Here is a 23,330-nt window from a genome sequence, read left to right as displayed (position 1 = left end):
GGTTCTAATGTCTATATTCCCATTTTTTTCTTTATTGGCATCGGTATCATCAATATTACGGACAGTGAATAATACGGCATGCAGTATCCGAAGAGGGATTCATCCCTTAATCAAGATAATTAGAGTCCACACACGCCGTATAAGGCCGTCTATCTCCCCCGGATGTACGTAAGTACTTACAGGCCAACTATCAATTCAGGTAACAGTATTAAGTTAAGGAAGAAAAGAAAAGACCCGCCGCATAGTAGTATTAAGAGTAGTAATCAAAGAGGGAGAAAGGAAACCCTTAGCCATCTATAATGATAATGGAGAAGAGAAAAGGAAAACATTATTAAGGCCCCACCAGCTTTTTGTAAAGTCCAAAAAACACCAGCAAGTATCTAAGTTATAGTAATAATAATAGTGGTAGTAGTATCGTAAAGGAAAAAGTGGAGGGGAAAAAAAAGGATGGTTCGTGTGGTAAAAAGAAAAGGAGACAACTGAAAAGTCTGTGAACGCCATGTCCATGCACGAAAGCAATAATACGTATCCCGTAAGAAAACAACAAAATAATCACAATACCTCCTCTTAGACCTCTGACAAATGTAGTAGTTTATAGTCTAGAGACTCCCGTTGTTTATGCTTTATCTCCTTCCTTTTAGACATCCCTACGACGGATGACAACACTGGCGGCCTTCTTCAGTCGATTCATGACGGCCAACCCCTCCATATCTTCTTCAATACCCTCGATATGTACCACAACGACCTGTTCGTCGTCCATCCTCCTGAGAGCTCCAAAAAGTTTTCTCGAAATCTCTTCCCCGCTAGTCCCCAAACTGTCTTCGACGAGTTCGACATTCCTCTCCCTCAACCATTCCACTTGCTCATCATCCAACTCTTTCCACTGCCTGGTCCTCAAAACTCCCAGTCGGGCAACCCTGGAGTCGCTTCCGAAGGCCGTGGATTTCAGCATTTCAACAGTCGGTTGGTCTGTGTTCGGGAGGTACAGTCGGACTCCACATGTTGGTGAATAGTGTTTGTACTTCATCCCTGGTGCTCTCGGCGCGGCCCCACTTGCAGCACCATTAGCCCCGCCCCCGCTATTTCCACCGTCCTCCTTATGAACTATGACTCCTTCCCACCCTTCACATGCCCTGATTTGCTCTAGACTCACACCTCCAGGCCTGAGGATTGCAGGAGGACTCGAAAGCCCGTCAACAACAGTACTTTCAAGTCCGACGTTACAACCACCACCGTCTAGAATGAGCTCTACACGTTTGTACAGGTCGACGGCGACGTGTTTAGCGGTCGTAGGTGATGGAAGACCTGATTTATTAGCTGAGGGGGCGGCAATTGGAAGGTTCGAGGCTAATGCGAGAGCTAGTGCGACAGGATGAGCTGGCATGCGTACACCGACAGTCGTCTGCGTGGCATAGACGTGGGGTGAAAGTTTTGAGTTTGGTGGCAATGGCAGGAGTATGGTCAGCGGACCTGGCCAGAACTTGTCGATCAGGGGTTTGTAGATTGGTGGGATTTCAAATTGCTCTGTAGGGGAGGCATTTGCAGGCCTGAGAAGTTCGCGGGCCTGTTTGAGAGAGCCGATATGGACGATCAGAGGGTTATCGGCCGGCCGGCCCTTGATCGTGAAGATATTCCTGACGGGTTCGTCGCGAGTGGCATCTGCTCCTAAACCATACACAGTTTCGGTGGGGAAGGCGACTGGGACATCGCTCGAGCGGAGTCGTTCAGCAGCGAGGAGGATGGCTTTGCCAGTTTGAGACGAAGAAGAGGTGGTGAATGTTGGATCCTCATAAGGATGGACCGACGGATCGGTGGAGAGTTCGAACTTGATATCCGAAGGGTTTATGGAGACAACTTCAGTCTTTGGTATTCGGTGAGGGAAGGTGATCTTGGAGGACGACATAGCTGGTGGAGAGGCAGGTTCGCTGTTGGGCGAAGTCATTTCAATTGTTGATTGAGGAAGCTGGAAGAGTGGAGAGTGAACAAGAGTTCGAAAAAGTGGAAGTGATCTGTCCAGGCGGGGTCTGGATGGTATTTTCAAAGAGGACCGCAGACGTGGGGCCCGCAATAAGCAAACGAACCGGGTACGACGGGCGTCTGTTAGAATAGACAGCTTGAAGGTTATTTAAAGTTACAGATAGCTTCCGCAAGACCTTTTCCAATGCCTGAAATCCTTTCCAACGAAGTACTTTTGCGAAAGAGAAAAAGAAAAAAAAAATCTCGACGAAATCGCCTTTAAAAAAAAAAAAAAAAAAAAGGTGCTCCAAAAGTGGCCTGGTCGATATAGTTATATGAGTCCCCAGGGAAAGCACTCCCTGATAAGAAGAAAAAATTTGAAAGAGCGTTTTTTAATCAGGACAAGCGGGCGTCCAAATTCCAAAGAGAATTCCCACCTGCCTGAGCAGAAGAGAAGAACCCACGGCCACGAGCACGGAATACCTGCACGCAAAGTATCTGAGTTTGGTGGGACGATTTTTTGTGTCCCAGTGGGACAAAATATATCGAAAGAAGTTAAAAAGGTGGGACAGCAAATGACTGGCTGGAACTCCCCGGTCTGCTTCTGCCGCTCTCCTTCTACCACCTTCTAGACGCAACAAGTCCTGCTAGAACCAAAAAAAAAAAAACCGATTGGGAACCTTGCAGGGACAACGGAATGGTATTCTGCCTAGGCTAAACTGGAATGGCGATAACGAAGGAATGGAAAAGTTGAGCAAGGTATGCGCTACCGGAGAATCCGGGCAGTAGTGGACCACCGGCCAAGTACCTGTACACAAGGACGGACCAGAGACGACTAAAAGTGTCGAACAATAGCAGTAATTGGGAAGAGAAGAAAGCTTCCTGTCCTTTTTGTCTGTTTTTTGTAAGGGAACTAGGATGAGATTGTTAGTACCATCGACACGAGTATAATATTGAAACAGGGCTAAAGGAATACTAATCGAACTAGGGAAAGGCACGGAATATAAACTTACCGCTAAGGTGAAAAGGCGAAAAAACGTGCGATCGAGGATGAGTCGAACGAACTAGTTGAACTACCTTCGATTGAGCGGCTTTTTGTCGGAGTGCCTCGAGATGCAACCCAACCGTCGTGGGGTCCAAGTTAAGTTGGAACTACGCTACGCCGTTTCAGATAGCTAGCTTGCTAGTTGCGAATTCACTAGGCCGGCCGGGGTGAGCAAGTACAAAGGCAGTGAAAAGGACAAAGCCGAGAGCTCCACTGGAGGCCACTATACTATACTAGCGATGTATGAAGTATATAAATATAAGCAGTCCCGGCCTGCTGATGATTAATATCAAACGATAGTCCTAGTGGGGGTTAGGAAAATGAAGGAGGGTATCCTGTAATAGGATGTAGATGTGGTGGTGGTGATGATAGTGGTTGGTGATATGGTGGTAGTGACGGTGATGGTGATGATGGACGATGGAGATGACAGTTATGGAGAGAGGTAAAAGAGAAGCAGCTGAGAAGATTCGGCCCGTTGAGACGAAGAGTTTGTTTGCGTTGTTTCTGTTAAGAAGTTATTTTTCTGACCTGAACTGAAAGAATGCAAACTGCTTCAACGTGGCTGCCTGACGATATATTATATCACGACTTCAGGTCATATATACTGACGATACTAGGTCAACTAGAATTGAAGAGTAGGTAATGTACCTTGCTTACTAACCCCGGCTAGATAGGTACTTTACACATGCACTCAATTGCCATTCCATGCACACTCTCTAAACAGCCTATGGGTAACCATATTAATCAAATTTCAAAAAAAAAGAGAAACGACAATTCAATTAGAAACGAAACGCACGCCTGGTCTGGTCCGGTGGAAAAAAGGCGAGGCTTCCAGGCAGCCGATTGATTATCTCCCCCAGGAGTGTGATTGTCTGGTTGTCTCTCTTCAGCTTGCCCAGTCTAGCGCAACAGAGCCAACCGAACGAATGGGTCCCTGTCAGGCCACTCCCTCCGCGCGCACCGTTGAACGACCTCTGCACGACGCGAGAGATGAGAGATCTATTGCATCCTCACCTCCGCAAGATGGATGGATCCAGATGGATGCAATCCCATGGTCACGGCATAGCAAGGAAAGACAAGACAGGGCAGGGCAAGTCATTTCTGTCTGAGGTCCCTGCCGTTGTGGGCCCTTCTAGGCCCCGGCTGCGATTTTTTAGATCGTCGAAGGTATCTTAGATGCGAAGGGACCTTTAACAAACACTCACTATTGCATGCTTTCCATTGCATCGACATGCATGCGCAGCCGTCTAGTTGGTTGGTGGGATAACTCAAAGATTAGACGCAACGACCCTGGCGGGGTATGGAATAATCAAGTCTAAAAGGTGGGTTGGTGGCTTGCAGCAAAGCAGAAAGCTCATCTCTTGCATCTGTCTGGATGTATTTACCGACATAGCTCCTTCTTTGACTCAACATCCCTTAGGTAGCTTCCATTCGGGACGGAAAAGTATATTGATATTACAGTAACAACGACACGGAATGCAATGCCATGATGCCCAGCTGGTGGCTTACGTATACATGTACAAGACCTTCAAATCTGTGGGCTTCCCATACTGCAGCTTTGAATCCTGTCGTGTGATATGTCCAAATGCTGTTGGACAGCCTTTGGAATAACAACCCCAAGAAACTGCCAATCATGTTGTCAAGAATTCTCCAACAACAAGGAAATACACTTCGACCAATCATCTTCTCAAATCCAAGAAGAGCCAGGCCCGTCTGAAGATGAAGCCTTCGTTTTCATGCAATGCATCTCATGCCCCCTCCGTCGGTCTGGTCTGCCCTGAAGCCTTCCGAACGAGTCCTTAACCCTGGCTTCGGAATTACTTCCCCATCTATTGACTAATGTCCAGTTAGCCAAATTATAATGCCACACAAATTTTGCATCGTAATTCCCCTCTCTAGATTTTGCATTCCTGACACCCCGTTTCGTTCTTTTTTTTTTCAGTTTTTGTTCCCGCTTCCCGGCACGCTTATCGGCTTGCCATGTGAAGAAAAAGCAGTGTCTCTGAGACACTGGGATAAAAAGGAAAAACAAAAACATTGTGAAAAGATCAAGTAAGAAGCGGCATCTCCGACGCATCTCGGGTCATGTCTCTGGTAACGTAAACCGGCCCAGATCGAGAGCCCACTTCCACGCCTTTCATCGACAATCTCACCGCATTCGCTCGCACTCTCTCTCTCAAATTCGAAGTTTGATTTCAGGGTCCCGAAACAAGCTGCCCCAAAAAAGCAAGGCTTCAATCTCGAAACACCGCTCGCTTAAATTCCTTTTTCTTCTTGTAACACCTTCCAGCTGTTTTGGGCAATGGCTTCTTTTTGGAGGCGAAATTAACAGCGCAATGCAATTGCGAATTTGCCTCAGGATGATAGATGAAGTTTCGTAATTTTGAGCCGTCGATGGAGACAGCAAGTCCGTGCTTCTTTAGTAATACAAACAAGGCGAACTGGGGGGCTCAATCTAATTTACAGAAGATTCTCGATAACGGCTTAATACCCCGTATTATAGCGATTTTAAGAAGGTTGCAATTTTTTATCCAAGCCAGTATATCAAAAATTCCCGTCGTATCATCGGTCATATGGGGAAAAGAAAAAGAGGTATATGTCCGAGTTATGGACTCTACGGCACTGCCGACATCTCCCGAGACCCACTGATGTTGTCCGTATTAATCTTATCATTCAGCTTCTCCGACTGTTATTTTTGAACTTTTCTTTTTTCTTTCTTTCTTTCCTTTTCTAATCTCAATCGCAGTCGACTTAAAGTATTCCGTACGCAACTACTTCGTTAGCCGTAATGTTGCGATTTTTCTAAATTTCGCGACAGACAACTCGCTTTTGGAAATTTAATCTTCGTATACATACCAAATTCACACAGAATCTTTAGGCGACATCGAGAGTTAACAACATACCACCGGTTTTAAGCGCATTTAATCCAGCTGTACAATGTAGACCGCGTAAATCGGTTGTTATAACTTCCGTAACCCGTAAAGGCTTTGTTTCGAAAGACCCTTCCTTATCATTTTAAGGCCTTAGTACGAGACTAATCTTAAGATTTTGTCCCAATATCCGGACTATGGATCTAGTAGGATCTCCAATTCACTCGATATTATCTAATATTAATCATGATTAGCTATATATGCATGCCGCCAATCATATTGCGAACAGTTCAATCCAGGTGTGTTGATATGGTCGTATCCGTTGATCCAAGCCGTCCGGATTTAAGTAATAACTATGAACAATATACCGAATAAGGAATTATATATCTAGGTGGCAAGATCTTAATTCCAAACGAGAAAAAAGTGGAATTATCTGGAGAGGGTGCCGGCTGCTGCATCAACCCTTGCGTTAATTTGATAATATTAATAAGTTTTCGGAGCTTTTTGGACGATGCCTTTGGAAGCTGAGCTACCGGCCTAAGAAGATGTAGTTAGTCTGGCGCATTGAAAGACGTCTATCTCAGACTATAGAAGAGAAAATAAATTATGCTATAGATTCTCAGGTATTAGCGCTATAATACGCAATATCCTTGCCTTGATCATGCTGTGTAGCTTCTAGAATTCCCAGCGTACATGATTGGTCTACAACCCCAGCTGAAAATCCTGATTAGTATAGATCGTTGTGGCTTCGTTGCAGTTGGTCTTGCGAGTAAATCTTCATTCTCGATACCATTCCAATACGTCTTAGACGCCGCAACATCGGTATACAGTATTGATATCGTGGCGAAAAATCGATAATACCATATCGATAAACTCTCTTCTTCAAGAATACTGGTTAAGTGAATTAGATATTTCCTATATAAATTTCGTCTGGTAGTATAGTTTCCAGCGAATGGAATGATATTGAATTACAATGTTCCTTGCCAAGGTCGTAATATATCTTGATAAATCCAAGGTAGTAGGTTTGACAGGATTCATGACTTTAGATCTATAGAGTTGAGTGACGGGTGTTTATGTAATCTGGCGACTGGAGAGCTTAAATTTTGATACGAAGCGCTAACATCTAAGATTAAAAAAAAAGATATCAACGATCTTAAGCCTCACTGCCGGGATCCAGGACGGATTACGAATAATATTGCATTGCCAACGAATACAAATTTCATTTCGTGTGCCGCAAGGCCATATCTCGTGACCTTCCGGGCACTCTGAGACTCAATATATTAGACATATCTCAGGATACACCCAGGCAAGCTTTCGAATTGCGCAATCTCGACTCCAGCATGCGCATGCTAGCATATATCACCGCAAGTGCAACTGTTTCAACGATGCCAACACATTCCCACTGCAAAATAACACAAATTAAGATAAAAAAAGAGTATTTAACAAATCAGAAAAGCTATGAATTTTGTCAGAAGGAACAGAAGGCGGAGAAAACTCTCTTAAAATACCACTAGTAAACTTAGAAATGGAGATATAGGGGAATCGCAAACGTTCTTCATCTATTTGTTGCACCAGAAGGCAAACTAGCCGTCTCGGTAGAATGGAAAGGGCCTATCATACTTTGGGACATGTCTACGGGGGCAGTATATACGGAACAATTGTCGCCTATAGCTACATGGAACAAGGTCACAATTTTATCAAAATTTGGGATTGTAAAACGGGGAAAGAGTTACAACGGTTCAAGCCCGATCGTTATGATGGTGATAGGTTCCGGGGTAGTGAGCACCCAGTGACTTTCTCGTATGATGATAGGTTATTAGCGGTTGCAGCATCGGCTCATATTCATATTTGGGATATAGCTGATATACCGTCGCCGGATAATATAGCCAATCTTACCCAGAGATCAGATAAAAAACCCAAACTTGATTTGGTTTCACGGCCCAAACTACACAATACAATGTCTGCTCCCATACCCAGACAACGAGATCAACAAACATAGCACTGTATAAAGCCCAAACCGATGCGAGACTAGCTTCGACTGGTACCCCAACCTGAGCATACCGACGCGACCGATTTCGTAAATCAGACGACGCGCAGAATCGATTACAAGAGCAACCCTACCTGGGCGAACAGAAGTGCTGAGATGGTCGCATGTATGGGAGTTTTTCAATGTCCAGAAACACGAGGCTAACTTCCTTCAACCATATTTTGAAACACAGTTCAGTTCAGGGAAATCAGTAGCCTTTCTCCAGATGAAATATTGATTGCTTGTGCGCGTGAGGATTTCACGGTTAAAATTTGGAACCACAAGAAAAAGAATTACTCCAACGGTGGTCTGTCGATAGCATTGGGGGGGACCATTCGTATCAAGATCATCAGCACCGCCGTGACGATCGCAGGACTACCACAGTGACATTCTTTCCTGATGGAAAGCTGGTGTTCGTTTATACTTCCATTGAGTTTTTTCGTTTACCAACCACGGTCAGGATCTAGCCGATTTGCTCAGGAGAGTTGCTGAAAACGTCGGTGCAGGATTGTGACAATCCTATTCAAAAGGCTGCCTTGTCGCCTAGCTACACACTTAACAACAAAGAGTATTACGGAGGGCCAATTATTCTGCGGTTTGTAGTGACTGGGCATACAATACAAGAGATTTTTCATGGAAAGTCGAATCTTACCGTATTATCCTTCTTCAATGATGGTTACAGTTAAAGACAAGCCAGGGCGTATTTAACATTAAGCACTGTAAATATTATTCTTCCGCTTCCTTCAAGAAGGCTTTATACAATCTCGTTTGCGGCGAGGAATGGATATCTCGGAATGGCGAAAATATGCTCTAGATTCCTCATAGATACCGAGTAGTAGTGGGAGCTTTAGTATCTACGAGAATACAGTAATCCTCCACCCCAAAGATGATCGCATGATGTTCATAAAGTTTGCTCCTCCAAACGAAGGATAAAATAGAATATGAACTACACGCGAATATCGAATGGAAGTATTTATTTATTTATAGCCCTTATCATCATTTAGAAGTCAAATATCTAACATTTAATATAGCTCTTGTTACATTTCTACAGGAGTCTAGCACATCCATACCAACTCATATATGTATTTACCTATATTAAATAGCCTCACTTTTAAGTATAATTATGTATTTCTCTCCAGCTAAGATTCAGTCAATCGAATCGCAAGGTTGGAGAAACCCCGGTCCACAACAAATGCGTTGTATATTGTTGTACATTGCAAATAGGCAAAAACTATATTAGGATATACTAGACAAGGATATGATCACCAGCCTCGCAGACAACATTATCTTTCTTTCGAACAAACTTAGCCGGCCAGGTCTGGATACGAGACAAGAACTTAACCCTGTGATACCGTTGTTGCGAGCTCCCCAGACTACTGTAATACCATTTGCGCAGCCCACCCGAAGGGTGGCGTTACTAAAATTCGACGTAGTAAACTCCTATTTCTCAAAATTTCAATACGCTGATAATTTTGTTCAATTAAAAGGCACGACGAACTGAACTGAACGGAGGAGCTAAAACCTAGGCCTAAGTTATGTACCAAATTAAACCCTAACTCTCACAGAAACTCGCAAAAGAAAGGGTAATATCTAAAATACATACAAATAAAAGATATCAAAGGATATTTTAAGAAAAGGATGTTGTATAGGCCCTACCGAGGCGCAAAAATATCCAAAAGGCTATACAATATCAACAGAAAAGCTGCCTTGGCAAAAGATACTACAAAGATCTCAAGCATTCGACCAAAGGAAACATCATTTTTACTTTTGGAAAAAAAACTTTAAGTAATTTCTAATCCCATCTCCACCTAACATACATTACCCCCACCGGCCTTCTAAACCCTCGAACTGTACCCCGCAAACCCCCTCCTTCCTTTCCTCCACATATGCCACTTCCTCGCCTCATCAACCCAAAGCACCGTACTAGCCACACAAATCAACAGAACCCAATCCCTCGCCGCCAATGCCTCAGTCTGGAAAATCCACTGCAAAAACGGTAAATAAACCACACCAAGTTGTCCCAATAAACTTGCGCCGACAGCTCCAACGAAGAATTTATTGCTTGTTAATTTGATTTCTCCTCGAAGGTAGGATTTTCCTTCGCTACGGCAGGTGAGAGCATTGAACATGTCGAAAAGGACGAAGCAGGTGAATGTCATTGTTGTGTCGCGTTTGGTGATGATGCCGTCGGCGGACATTTCGCGGATGTAGATGAGCATTGTGCCGGAGAGGATTAGGAAGGCAGATGTGAAGACTCTTTGGAGGAGTGTGTATGTCAAGATTCGGTCGTGTCGTGATCGCGGCTTAGCGGCCATGACACCCTTATCGACAGGTTCGACGCCAAGTGATTGTGCCGGAGGGCCATCCATCAAAATATCTAGGATCTCAATTAGCATTGGTACATTTTATCTCGGGTCGTTGGGAAAACTTACTGATCCAAAGAATCTGCATCGGATTCAGCGGATTCTCCTTTCCAAACAAAGTACTCAGCAGTACCAACCCCAAAGCAGCCACACTGGTACTCAGCTGGAACGTCAAGAAATTTTGAATATTGTAATAAATTCCTTTACCCTCCTCGATTGCTCGCAAAATAGTCGAAAAATTATCGTCGCTAAGAATCATATCTGCTGCTTCTTTTGCTACGTCGGTCCCCATGATACCCATACTAATACCAATATCTGCCATCTTGAGAGCGGGTGCATCGTTGACGCCATCGCCGGTCATTGCGACGACAGCTTCGTTCGGCGGCGCTTGAAGTGCTTTAATGATTTTGAGCTTGTGTTCTGGTGACGTTCGCGCAAATATGGTGGTTGTTTGTATTGCTTGTGCTAGTTCTTCGTCCGTCATTTGGTCGAGTTCATCTCCTCGGATAACAGATCTTGAATGGTGTCCGATAATTGCCTTCCCATTGGTTCCTACGGATGGACTAACTCTGCCTTCAATCGGCGAAGGTGGTAGCACATGCATTCCAAGTTTCTTCGCAATGCTAACAGCAGTTGTTTCCGCGTCACCAGTGATCATGATAACCTTAACCCCACCAAGCATCAGCCGTCTAATAGCCTTATCTACACCCTTTCGAGGTGGATCGAACATCCCGACAATGCCCGCAAATGTGAGATCTTTAAAAACATTCTTGATATCAGAACCGGCCGGTTTCTTCTCGAATCTTGGTACGTGTCCACTAGCAAAGGCCAATACTCGTAGCCCTTCCTCCGCCATCTTTTCGGCAGCGGATAAGGCCTTGTTCTTCCGCGCTTCGTCCAGAACTACCGGTCGTCCATCACGAGTAAGGTAGGTATCGCAGCGTGCAAGAATCTTTTCAAGAGCGCCCTTGATGTATGCGGTATCTTGTGAAGAACCAGCGCCATCGATTACAACGCCCATCCACTTCTCTCTAGACGAAAAAGGTACCTCGGCGGAACGTACAACACGGGATCGGAGATCTTCTTCGCCAAATGCGTCTAATAGATCTAATAGTGCGACATCCGTGGGTTGTCCAACAAATCGAGATTGAGTAGTATGCGGTGAGTGAGCTGAAAAGGCAGAAATGGCTTCGGCAGTATGATGAGCTGCGAGGCGGCCATTGTTACATAAATTTCCGATACGTAGAAGTGTTCGTGTTGGCACGTCAAGTGTGGAGGTCGAGGATTGCAGAGACGCCTTAGAAACTGGTTCGGGGAAGTCGCATGTCCAAAGCATTGTAACTGTCATGTGGTTCATCGTCAGAGTTCCGGTCTTGTCGCTACAGACGACATTCACACAGCCTAATGTCTCGACGGACGGCATCTTTCGAACAATTGCTCCTCGGTTGACCATCCTAATAACTCCTAATGCCAGAGTAACGGTAACAATAATTGGTAAACCTTCGGGAATTGCTGCTACGGCCAAACTGACTGCGACCTGGAACAGTTCTAACCATTCCCGCCCTTGCAAAAACCCAAAAAACACAATCAATCCAATGATTCCAAAGCTAGCCATAGATAAGTCATGTCCAAGCTTGTCCATGGAAACCTGAAGTGGTGTCCTAGGACTCTCAATTTCCGATAACATAGCGTTAATCTTTCCAAACTCGGTTTGAGACCCTATGGCAACCACAATCCCTTGCCCATGGCCATTCCTAACAAGTGTTCCTTGGAAAGCTATGCTGTGCATTTCTGCGATGGAGGGATCAGATTTTGTTGCGGAGTAAAACGGGGTTTCATCCGCTCCTATGACTTCAACAGGCTCGCTTTGCTTTCTCACAGGTTCCGTCTCTCCTGTGAGATTGCTCTGGTCGATTTCCAGGTCTGCTGCTTGCGTAATTCGAATGTCGGCCGGTATTCTGTCTCCGGTAGTAAATGTAACAAGATCCCCTGGCACCAATAAACTCGCACTAACGGTCGTCGACGTGGGTGGGAGCCCTAATAGTTTTGCCTCGTCTTCAGCACTTAAGTTCCTGCTTCCTGGTGCATTGCCTCGAATGAGATGTGCATGGTGCGGAACCAGCTTATTCAGTGCCTCCAACTCCTTTTCAGACCTATACTCCTGCACAAATCCAACCGTGACAACGATGATTACCGCTATAGTAATGGATACTCCGTCGTCGTAGTTGTGCATGAAGAAAGATATTGCAGCAGAGGCCAGTAATAAGAGAATGAGTCTCGACTCGACGAATTGTTTAGCGAACTTGAGCCATACTGGCTCTGGATCGGATTGTGGCAGTTCATTGGGACCGTGAATAGATTGGCGAAGGTGTACTTCAGCTGTTGAGAGGATACCGTGCGAGAGACTGGTTTGGAGGTCCAGCGCGACTTCGGTGGGTGTTCGAGTGGCGAGAGTTTTAAGGGGGGGCTATAGGTCCGTTAGTAACCGCCGTATACACTAGATATTAGAAAAGAGGAGGAGGAGAGTCGTACGATCTGGGTTCGAGCACTCAGAGAGGCAGCACGGGGTCTTGTCATCGTGGGGAACCGAAGGGATGAGGGTGTCGATAGCAATCGACCCCTATCCTACTAACAGCCAGCCCGCCTGTCCCTACTCAATCCAACGGCAAAGCCGACGCCTCGTGATGGTACAGAAGATCCTCTGTTGTATATCTTGAATTGGTTTAACCCGTGTGATATCAAAGTGATGGATGGTATGGGTGAAGGGTTGATGAAGGCAGCCTTCTATTCCGTATCTGTTGTATAGTAGATAATCGAGTGGTGACCGTAGAAGCCGTTTATATATACACGTTGCAGTCTTCTATATATGTACTGAATGATGTTGAAGCCGTAATCAGCTGTGGAGAAAGGGTGATAGTGGTGGCGCCGGCGGCGGTGGTGATAGTGAAGTTGGTGAATTGCGGTAAGCTTTGTTGAGCAGGTTGTTGGTTCCAGGCTGAGGTCATACCAAGCCAATTGGTCTCCCTGAACTTCCCACCACTCAGTTTAACCACCACGATCGTGTCCTTGAAGTTTCGAATCCCAATTGGACCTGTTATATAAAAGAATACGGTGTCGAGATTCTCGACGAGGAGAATGCGATCGGTTGGATTCGACAAAGGGAGCTTTAGACACGTCGCCAGAAGTAGTTGAGGAGCTAGGGGCCAACGCCGTTTAAGACCGCTTAGGGCGTCGGTACTTGCCTTGGCGGCGACGTTTCCGGGTTCGCAGCTCTGCCCAATATTTGGTAACGACATTGCGAATTGTAGCAGGTGCGTAGGGAATGTAACTTCGGATGCAGAATCCGGTCGACAACTTCAATATCAGGCGGGTTTTCCGTTTGGCTCGATTTAGCGGCTGTTCTGTTGGATTCACCGAAATTTTGTCGTGCGAATGGGTGTCGTGGCACATCTTCCGCGACAACACACGTATTGTTGCATTTTATCGCTCCAACGATAATTAATAGCAAGTTGCAAGTCTGAGGTAGCATGTGGTTCTTACCAAGGTTTACACGGTTTCTACTTGCTCAAGTTGAGAATACGGAGGAAATAGATAGAATAAATTATCAGTATACGATCTAGAACTCAGGTTATCGCGAGACTTTTTGGTTTATATCTGGCAAAAAGCTTTATACCCAAAGCGAAATCAACCACTATAGCTTACTCTAGCTTCGAAGCCAAGGAAACAGCAACGTTATAGACGCATGGGCTTATAGACCTAATCTTAATATTATGGCCATGGTGGAAACATATTAGTAAGTAAGAGTACCACAAAACGTGTGATTGCAATTTTCATCTTCTCAAAGCTCATAATCGGGTTACCTTGACATAAATATATATATATATATATATTTGACGTAGTGTCATGACGTCTAATGATGGAAACTGGTCCAACGAGTTTGTTTAGATAAACAGTTCTCGAAAATCCGCTTTAGTACTTGTATACTCGGAAAGAATTGTTTTCAGATCCGTTGGTCCCATTTTTAATCCAAATTTAGAAAAGAAACTCGAGAAAACTGGATATATCGATACCTATGACAGTTTTTTGTTTCGGCTTCGGAATCTCCCGAACCGGGCCGAACCAAGTCCGCAAACAGTTGACCATAGTATCGTCCTTATTTACCAAGATGTGACACTGTATACGGTATAGAAGTCAGTGGTCGAAGACTCAAGCCGACTCATTCAGCCTATAGTCCGAAGATTATATGGATTGATTTCAATTGATTCTCACCTCAACGCAGCTATGTGGCACAGATACGAAAGATACCTGCCGGGAACCTTCCGCACCCACAACCCTGCACGTCTTAACCTCTCTTTTATTCTAACAATTGCGCTGAATTTATATAAACTAGGTAGCCGTAGGCATAATAATATTCTTATATTGTTTGAAGTTATACCCTAGTACTTAGTTTCCATAAAATACGAACATGAATGCAACCTGACAGATAATGCTATAGTTCCCAAATAGACACGACGGGATATTTTAGAGTCGTCAGCGTTTATTGATTGTACTAAAATTAAAACTAGGTGCGATATTGAAAATTGGAGAGTGGCGTGTGTATCTTTACGTTATAGTTCGACGTTACCCGACTTGCAATTGTCTTTTCAAAATGGTGTTTTTTTTTTTTTTTAACTTTGTTGCCAAAGCTCTCAGAGGGCATTGGAGCTTTCGCGCCTCCTCCTCTGACCCAGTTTGAAGACTTTATAGGGTAAAAGGCATGACGCCCATATAATATAACCTTGAATCAAATTCGCAGGGCTGCTTGGAAGAACTAGGCTTTAAATTGCAGGGCATATCCGAATGATCTGTTAATTCAGTGCTTAACTAGGCTTTGTCCTAGCCTTGGCTCGTCTATATATTCATCTAGATGTGTATTGAACTGCTCCCATGGCCATCTGCTATTTGGATTCATGGACAAATCGAGTTGGCCAATTGGGTAAAGCGGGCTGTCTGAAAGTGAACTCGCAACATCCATCGCGGGATTATGCTTGACATCGACGTTTGAATTTTCGAAGTCTCGAGATAATCACGCTATCAGAAGGCTTTGGAAGGCTGACAAAATAATTCTACCCGATAGCCATATGGAAGGCTCATGTAATCCTTACCTTCTGTGGCCAATAACGTCTTAGAAATGAATACAGAATGCAACCGAAAATTTCCCCGCTAGCATAGCATCGAAACAAGGCTTCCTTGGGATATTTTAGAACCTGGTTATGCTTGCATTTAATATATTTCTCGCGGAGCCGTCGATATTGATCAATGCGTTAGGATCCTTTCATTTCGAGGAAAGCCGTGCTCACCTTCAGCGCAGTCCAACACAAGGATTCGATTTTCGGGTGCCTGAACGTTGCTTGATAACGTGAAGGTCAAAGGAAAATTTTGGTCCCGTCATGTTATATTATTATATAGAATTTAAAGGATATCCACAACCGCCTCCGTCGACATCTGCTTTAATTAGTCCACGACAAAATCGAGAGGCTTCAGGAACCCAAGAAAATAATGTCCGTTTTCCGGCCCGGAATTTCGAAGCCTCGAGGTGGGCCAACTCCGACGCACGGGCGCTCTGAGCAGTTTTAAACCTTGCGCGTATTAATACTACTCTGTATTATAGGTCATGGTCACGGCATGGTTTGTTCGCTGCAGGCGGGCATGGACCACTTATTCTACACCCATTCGGAGTTGGGAAAATCCGAAGCTCGAAAGCTATCATCTGCAGGCTGTACAGAAAAAAAAGCGTCCTCCACAACAATGACAATTCCTTCTCGATGTTCGCTAGAAATCCTCGAATCGTTATATTTCCTACTGGATAAATGATGCTCAGACTCCACGAGCTTCTGTGGGCTCCATGGATCCACATTGTTGCATGAATGGAGCAAACGGTGTTAACGTTACTAACGAGAATCCACATGGCAGCTGGCCCAAGCTATCCTTCGAGTTAGAGGAATCGAAATCAATTTCCTGCACACAGGACTTCATACCCCAAAGTTTCTCCAGCGCCCCACTCTGGACCCAAGTCCAACCTCCGTCTTATTGGCTAGTTCCCCACCAGCTTACAGCCGTGGTTTCACGATTTAACCGTGCAAGCCAAACATCTCTGTGTTGAGCAAACTTCGAACGCCTCCACCGCACAGACCCTGGTCCTTTGCCTGCATACAGCCGAATCTGTCGGGTCATGCTGGTGTTATGGAAGAACAATACGAACCCCAAGAAAAGCTTTTGGGGGTTCGTTTGGAGTGTGGGTCACCATGTCGATAAAACCCAGATTTCATTCGCGATTTAAAGATTCTCGCGGGGCCACTTTTTGCCCAGGTCGTGGATGATGGGTCTTAAAGCGGAGCCCTATTCCGGCTGTTTCCCAAATATATACCAGGACTGCTGCACCTTACTGGTCACACTTCCAGCATGAGTTTATGATCTACGATTCTTTCCTACTGGTCACCCAACCGATAGCATTCCTGGCCAAACTGAGGGTGCAGTGTGATTAAGTGTGATTTGGTTAAGAGACATTGCAGAGAAAGGATTTAACGATTTGGACTTTAACGAAAACAACATGGAGGCCTTAGACTTCGTCCGACGCACAATCGACCCGAATGAAGTCGGTTGGCCATTTGGAACCGATGGACCAAAGGCTGGCTACTGGAGGACAAATCACACATCAACAGTTTCTATCGTATACGACCGGCCGACAATATTAGTTCCATGGCCATGGCTTATCTTTAGCTTCGCCCTATCCTTCCTAGTGGCATCATGGGGTTACTATTCGACGCTAAAACAACGAAACGAAGCAAGAGGCGAAGGTCTACGAGCAAAAATCACACTTGCAGTATTACTTTTAACGACAGTCCGATCGATAGCGACATTCATTCTCGCTATCAAAACATTTCTTCCAGACCCAAACCGCTACCCACCAGTTTCTGCTATCGCCGCACTATTCATCTCAACTCTTTCGAGCGCCTTGGATTGCGGACTACTCTCCAGTCGATTCTATGGAGCTGTAGTCAAGCGAATTGCCCAGCTAAATGCATGGATTACTTTTGCATCGGTAATAATGATGTTTATATTACCTTTCGTTAAAGGTGCATTCGAATACGGATACTACGGTCTCACAGGTGGCACCTGTCCAGTGGTAGTATGGATGTGCCCACTACAACCATCTGTCGTCGGGTGTCCCGACGACTTCGCCACGAGGACGAACGCAGAGAAAGCAGAGTTTTGGGGGGCTACAGTTCGAAATGTGGATAACCTTGCCCTAACGGTTACATTCACATCACCCTCCGAACTCGCCATTGCGGTTCTTGCCATTTTACTCGGGGCCTACATTACTATTTCCGGTTTCCACCTCATTAGTGAAACAAGAGATCTCATTGAGTATGCCTGGAATTATCGTGAAGAGGCGGGACGCAGGAAGGCTAGGGAACAAGAAGCCAACTCCGAAGAACTCTACTTCGTCGGTTCCCTCAAGCGGGAGAAGCCAAAGGCGCCCATTCGAAAGGACGCATCAGTGTTTATCCTTCTTTCCATCCTAGTTTTTACCCTCGTCTCAGTTCCACTGCATGCATACCAGGAATCAAAGCCAAAGGAAATCACTGTCATCGACGCATTCGGGAAAAAAGATTCTATAAAGAAAGCTTCAACAGGTCCGAAATTTAGAGATCAGGTGCAAAAGCAATATTCCGGGGAGAATGAGGATGCGACAAGTTGGGTGGATTGTTATACATTAGCGGCACCGTCGTCGAAAGACGGGTTTATGGCTACTTGGATTGAGCTGCAGAAAATGGAGCCGTTGACTTTCTTGGCTATGCTGTAATGATGAACTTTTGTATACATGTACATTTTTTTGCAATGCTTTTCAATTCTCTTGTATGAATAGTTAGATCATGTCTTTGCAGATACCCGAATATAGCATTAATTTCTTTTATCAATTTTTCGAATGGGTACATATGTGCCTGAGCTGGTAGTCCTAAATCCAGACCATCTACTGTGCGGTAGACAGCTACACGTTCCAATCCAGTTTTCCAACCTCGACAATACAACGTTTCACACGCTAGGAAAGCTACTGATATAATTCCAAGTCAGCTTGAATCTATCATAGAAAGGCTCGAACTGGCTAGAAGTCACACAAACTCTCAGAAATCATTGGCTCTATGTTGAATAAAAGGCTGATTATGGTTTTCATTACATACAACGATACACCAGGCACTATGCATGCTATTGCGCACCAGATAGGTAGCCTTGTATTACGACGAGACCGCTGCAAAGTTCAATTCACAGATCTCATCAACTCTCTGAGAAAAACCGTTCTGTCGACAAACCATTGACCTAGGAATGCGTTTTCGGCACCAGTCATAGCCCGTCGAAGAATAGCCATCTTTCCGATGTTTCCTCTAACCGCGGGGGCTTCGGCTCCAACCATAAGCCCCATGAGAACGAACAAAATACTGCTGGGGTCGTCGATGACGCTGTACAAAGAAAAGGCTCCAATTGCAACGTTACCAAGTGTGGACAGAACCTTCCCGGTCATCGCAAACCCCAAAAATTTTGACCAGGAGCCAGCGGTAGGTATTAGCCACAAAAATCCCGAAATCAAGGTCAAAATGAAAGCTTGTTTATCCTTTTCAAATATGTCGTCCGCCATCTCTATAATTTTTCTCATGGATTCAATCGCCGTTTGAGTCATGAAAACTGGAACTTCAGACGCCGTAAGTGCATCTACAACCTCAGCTGGTTTGCCGTCCCGTGCGACGTCTCGATACACTTGAATAAAAACTTTTAGATTGGCCATAGATTCCTCAATCACTTTCGCCGGACTCGGGGCGATACGGTCCTCGTCTAGGACAGGAAACCCATACCAGTACTGTGTACAGGCCTCACCGCACGGCCCGTTTGGTGGCTTGTCTGATGGTATGTCCTTGAGATCAAACCAAGTTGGATCTATTCCAGTCTGGTCGGCGACATCTTTCTTCCAGACGGCCTCATCCCTCAGTACCCATTTAAGAGTGGGCTCGACAGAGTTATCATGCCAGGTAGGCTTTGCATTTGGGCACCCAACTTTCTGATCACCATTTGTAAACGGTCGGTAGCAGTCGAAGTACTTGTTTGAATTTACTAAAACCCAAGGGATAAACTCTGGGACAAGGCTGTTGTGAACATATTTCCAGTAGTACCACCATTTATCGTAGTATTTATTGGCTAATAAATTTTCGTAGTCGCTTACAGCCTTCTCAAGACTGTTGGTCTGGGCTCTGAGCAGATATATGTTCATGCAGTGGTTTGGTATGTTGGCCTTGTCGTCGTTGACATCCTCCAGGGTGTTGTAATTTTTATCACAAGGTGCTAGAGTGGGAGTGGCAGGCGGTTTCGTGGTAGTTGTCGTTGGCTTAGCGGTAGTTGTCGGAGTTGGTCGACGACTAACGAAGGCTTGTAGATCAACCGCCCAATCACTTACACCACCCATGTTCCAGGTTGATTTGTACCAATTCGTCCTGCCAGCTTTGTTTTTATCATCCATATATGCAATCCACTCGGTATTATTGAAAACGACGATATCTGAAGTAGAACTGGCATCATAAGTCTTCTTGGCGTTGGGGTTCGTGCGAAGAATTTCATCAATTTCGGCATTCGCAAGGTAGCCTCGAGTTTTCGTGCACCGTCCTGGCATCGCACCTGAAGCCGGTCCGGTGAAGGTACACATTGGACCTGTGCATCCAGCCTTAGTCATCTTGAAGGATCGGCCGTAGCTGGTAACTCCGACGACGACCTTGTTGGACGGGATACCAGCTTTGGTGATCATGGAAAGGGCGTTCAAGGTTTCCGTGGAGTTAACATGAGAGCGCAGACAGTTGCCTGCAGCGCATCCTGCTGAAGACCATTTATTGCCATAGTCCCATTGGCCGTGGAGATCGTAGGTCATATAAATGACATAGTCCAAGACTGGCGCGTAATCCTTCAGAGGATGGAAGCCTTGTAGGTACCAGAATGATGCCGGGACTGCAATGGAGAGTGTTTTTCCAGCTGGGAGAATAGCACGGACCATTTTCAGGAATTTCAAGTAGTTGGCGCCATCATTCTTTCCACCTGGAGGGATTCCCGGAATATCTGGTGCACCAGGGTATTCCCAGTCAAAATCGAGTCCGTCGAGATTGTGCGCCTTGAGGAAGTTCACAGCATTAGTTGCGAATGTTTGGCGGTTAGCGTCTGTGACGGCTTCCCGGAAGATAGGATATGAGTCTTGTTCGGTGGAGAAGGACCAGCCGCCGAAAGATAGAATCTTCTTGATGCTCGTCATTTTCTTGTATCTATCCCATTCTCCTTGAACGCCAGAGATATCTACCTTGAAATCCTTGGTGATCTCTGCGAAAGAATAGTGGATATGGGTATATTTCTTCTTATCTATCAAGTCGACTGGCATTTGTAGACATGACCTCTTGGGACTCCATGCTTCATAATATGCGATAGAGAGGAAATTGGCTGGTTTGGCGGCCTTGATAACATCTGTTCCGCAATTTGATACGCATCCGTTTACTCCAGGAGCTGAGGTACCCGGAGCACCTGTAGCTGACTTTGAGACAGTACAGAATTCAGAAGTAGTACCACATTGGCCCCAGATATTGCAGCAGGCGTTTAGTTTGCAAGGATTGAGAGAAGCGAGGGTCTTTCCTGCGGCAGGAGGCTTTGATCCTGGAACTTGGGGTCCGCAAATCGCGTTCTTAACAGCTGCAGGCATGGGCGGTTTTCCAGTGCTGAGGCACATCCTGATTCCTGCCAAAAGATTCTTGCATCCGGTCCAACCCCAAGTCTGCTTGTTGAAGGCCTCCAGGTTCGCAACGGTGAGGCCATTGGTAACTGCTATTTTTGCACAGTAATCGCCAGACTTGACGACAACCGATGCACAGGTACCGTCAGCAAGTGGTTTTAGCCTAAGATCGGGTAGGGTGCCTTTGTTGCAGCACACTGGCTGTCCAACAGCAAGAGCAGCACAGAGATTGGCTTTGGTGTTATACTCCATGAACTTGGCTCCGGTAATCTTGCATTTTGAAGCTAAAGTTGCGCAGGAGTCACCGGAGACGACCATGATGTAGCTGCAGGTTGCTCTAAGTCCGAGCTTGAACTTTTGCCAATTGCTCTTGGCTCTGTAGCCCTTTCCATCGGAGATACCCTCGTTGGCTGTGAGAATTGCGGGGTTGGCAACTTTCAGTTTCATCTTAGCCCAGTCATTTGTTTCCCGTTCTAAGCCAGTTACGCATTCGGAGTCGCTCCAGCTTCTAACAGCACGTTGGACGCCAGCTAAATCTCCTTTGGTGTTAGCAATTATTCCGAGGACATAATCGGAGTCAGGGCCGCAATATTGGGCGAGAGTCGTCTCAGCGATGCCCTTGGATTGGATCTGGTCGATGAATTTCCGAACAAAGGCATCCGCGGCAACCTTGTTTTGGACGTTTCCGCCAACGTATAAGCCGATGACGGTCTTATTAGAGTAACCAAAATTGATAACAGTGCCACAGTTTTCCGTTGCCTTGAGGAAGGTTTGAACTTGCTTTGCAGCGATGATAACGTCGTGAGATTTGCCGGAGTCACCGGTACCAGAAGATGCGAGGGAAACGGCGGCCTCTGCCTGGCCGTTCTCTTGACAAGTATTTACAACGATTTCTTGACGTTTGGCGTTTTGACTGTTGTCGACAGTGCAGGCGGCGATTCTGACTGTGGTATCAGGACTTTCGAGGGGATTGAAGATGGCGAAGTCAAGTAGTAGTGGTTGATTACAGGAGTTCAAGCGCTCCACACTATCGTACACCGTCCAGTCGGCAGGGTTGTTTCCAACCTGTGAGCATGGTTGGGGACATGGTTCGAGGGCGGAGATAAACGTTTCTTCAGCAGTAGTTTTGAGAGCTGTTGTCACGAAGAACACAGCATGATAGAGCGCAAGCAGCCCCATAGAAGGCATTCGAAGTGATTCTAGAGTTCAGATCTAGATATCTGAACCTGCAATGTTAGAATCGAACAAAAGAAGAAGAATGAGAGGGGTGAGAAGCACGCTTGATGCGCTGATGGAGAGAGGAGAGTCTGAAAAGAGGGTGCACCAGCTTGAATTTAAATTTCCCTCGGCAGACATAACTAACTACTTAGTATGCGCATTCTCAGGAACAAGGTTTACTCTGCCAGCGCTCGTTCCTTCACTCCAAAGTCCAAATCATAACTTCCTGATGTTAGGCAGAGTCAGCAATAGACCTAGCAGAACACTGAACTCCGAACTCGAAATGGAAAGAAGTAATGCATGACCATAGCCAACAGTCATTATCGTATAGCAATGTAGCCATAGACCCAGCCGCAATAACAGCAACAAAAAAATATAAAAAAAACATACTAACCAGGCTGCTTCGTGGATATACCTGTTAACTTAACCCTCAAATGGTGGCATCCGAATTCGAGCGAACGGCACACGCAGGAGATTTTTTTAAGCCAGGCAGGTGGCACGATATACTGCTGGTGAGCTTGGCATGGATGGAGGAGGCTCAAGCTGCAAGGGGCTGCAGAACTAGTATTCACATGCGGCGTACAGACATACTCAGGGTTTCGAGAATAATACATCCGGCCGCACTCCGTGTCCAATGAAGTTGTGGTATTTCTGGCCGTGTTACCATTATTGGCATCATGACAGGGCCGCTAAAATCGCTAAATCGGTCCGCCTGCCATTTTGGACAGGTTGAAGTTGGCGCGTGGGTGCCTCCGCCCAATGAAAACTCGATACAGCCGCTACGCTGCTTGCATGGATCCTGCCAGAATAAGCCGATAAGGCACACGGCGTCTTCCCATTCTCCTGGGGGCCAAATTTAACTTTTGCATGGTGTGTTCCAGGATTTTTAACATGGCCACAGGTGACCTACTTACAAAGCCTAGATCCTAGGAGTGCCGCATACTGACAGAGAGATGGGACAATGCGGAAGGTACGGTTCCTTCTATGAATCACAGTTAGTATTCGACATCCAGCCCTTGAGCCCTTGAAGTGAATCATGCTGTGCATCCGATCGATATTG

The 23,330-nt window shown here is 45.6% G+C and overlaps 5 protein-coding genes across 5 annotated transcripts; 1 reads left to right on the top strand and 4 right to left on the bottom strand.

The window, feature by feature from the left end:
* Positions 1–637: 637 nt before the first annotated feature.
* Positions 638–1,942, bottom strand: DFL_004320 (uncharacterized protein; the record flags this gene model as incomplete). The annotated part of the gene is made up of 1 exon (XM_067633397.1): positions 638–1,942. One exon carries the CDS (start codon positions 1,940–1,942, stop codon positions 638–640), a length of 1,305 nt encoding a protein of 434 aa, XP_067491568.1.
* Positions 1,943–9,732: 7,790 nt separating this feature from the next.
* DFL_004319 (uncharacterized protein) lies at positions 9,733–12,837 on the bottom strand (the record flags this gene model as incomplete). Its single annotated transcript, XM_067633393.1, has 3 exons — positions 9,733–10,274; positions 10,330–12,727; positions 12,793–12,837. The coding sequence occupies 3 exons, from the start codon at positions 12,835–12,837 to the stop codon at positions 9,733–9,735; spliced, it is 2,985 nt and encodes a 994-aa protein (XP_067491567.1).
* A 260-nt stretch (positions 12,838–13,097) lies between these two features.
* DFL_004318 (uncharacterized protein) lies at positions 13,098–13,556 on the bottom strand (the record flags this gene model as incomplete). The annotated part of the gene is made up of 1 exon (XM_067633392.1): positions 13,098–13,556. One exon carries the CDS (start codon positions 13,554–13,556, stop codon positions 13,098–13,100), a length of 459 nt encoding a protein of 152 aa, XP_067491566.1.
* Positions 13,557–16,849: 3,293 nt separating this feature from the next.
* DFL_004317 (uncharacterized protein) lies at positions 16,850–18,106 on the top strand (the record flags this gene model as incomplete). Its single annotated transcript, XM_067633391.1, has 1 exon — positions 16,850–18,106. The coding sequence occupies one exon, from the start codon at positions 16,850–16,852 to the stop codon at positions 18,104–18,106; it is 1,257 nt and encodes a 418-aa protein (XP_067491565.1).
* Positions 18,107–18,559: 453 nt separating this feature from the next.
* DFL_004316 (uncharacterized protein) lies at positions 18,560–22,231 on the bottom strand (the record flags this gene model as incomplete). The annotated part of the gene is made up of 1 exon (XM_067633390.1): positions 18,560–22,231. One exon carries the CDS (start codon positions 22,229–22,231, stop codon positions 18,560–18,562), a length of 3,672 nt encoding a protein of 1,223 aa, XP_067491564.1.
* Positions 22,232–23,330: the final 1,099 nt, after the last annotated feature.

Source organism: Arthrobotrys flagrans (assembly GCF_004000055.1).
Source record: "Arthrobotrys flagrans strain CBS H-5679 chromosome Unknown unitig_0, whole genome shotgun sequence".
Taxonomy (NCBI): domain Eukaryota; kingdom Fungi; phylum Ascomycota; class Orbiliomycetes; order Orbiliales; family Orbiliaceae; genus Arthrobotrys; species Arthrobotrys flagrans.
This window is presented reverse-complemented; position numbering and strand designations above follow the sequence as displayed.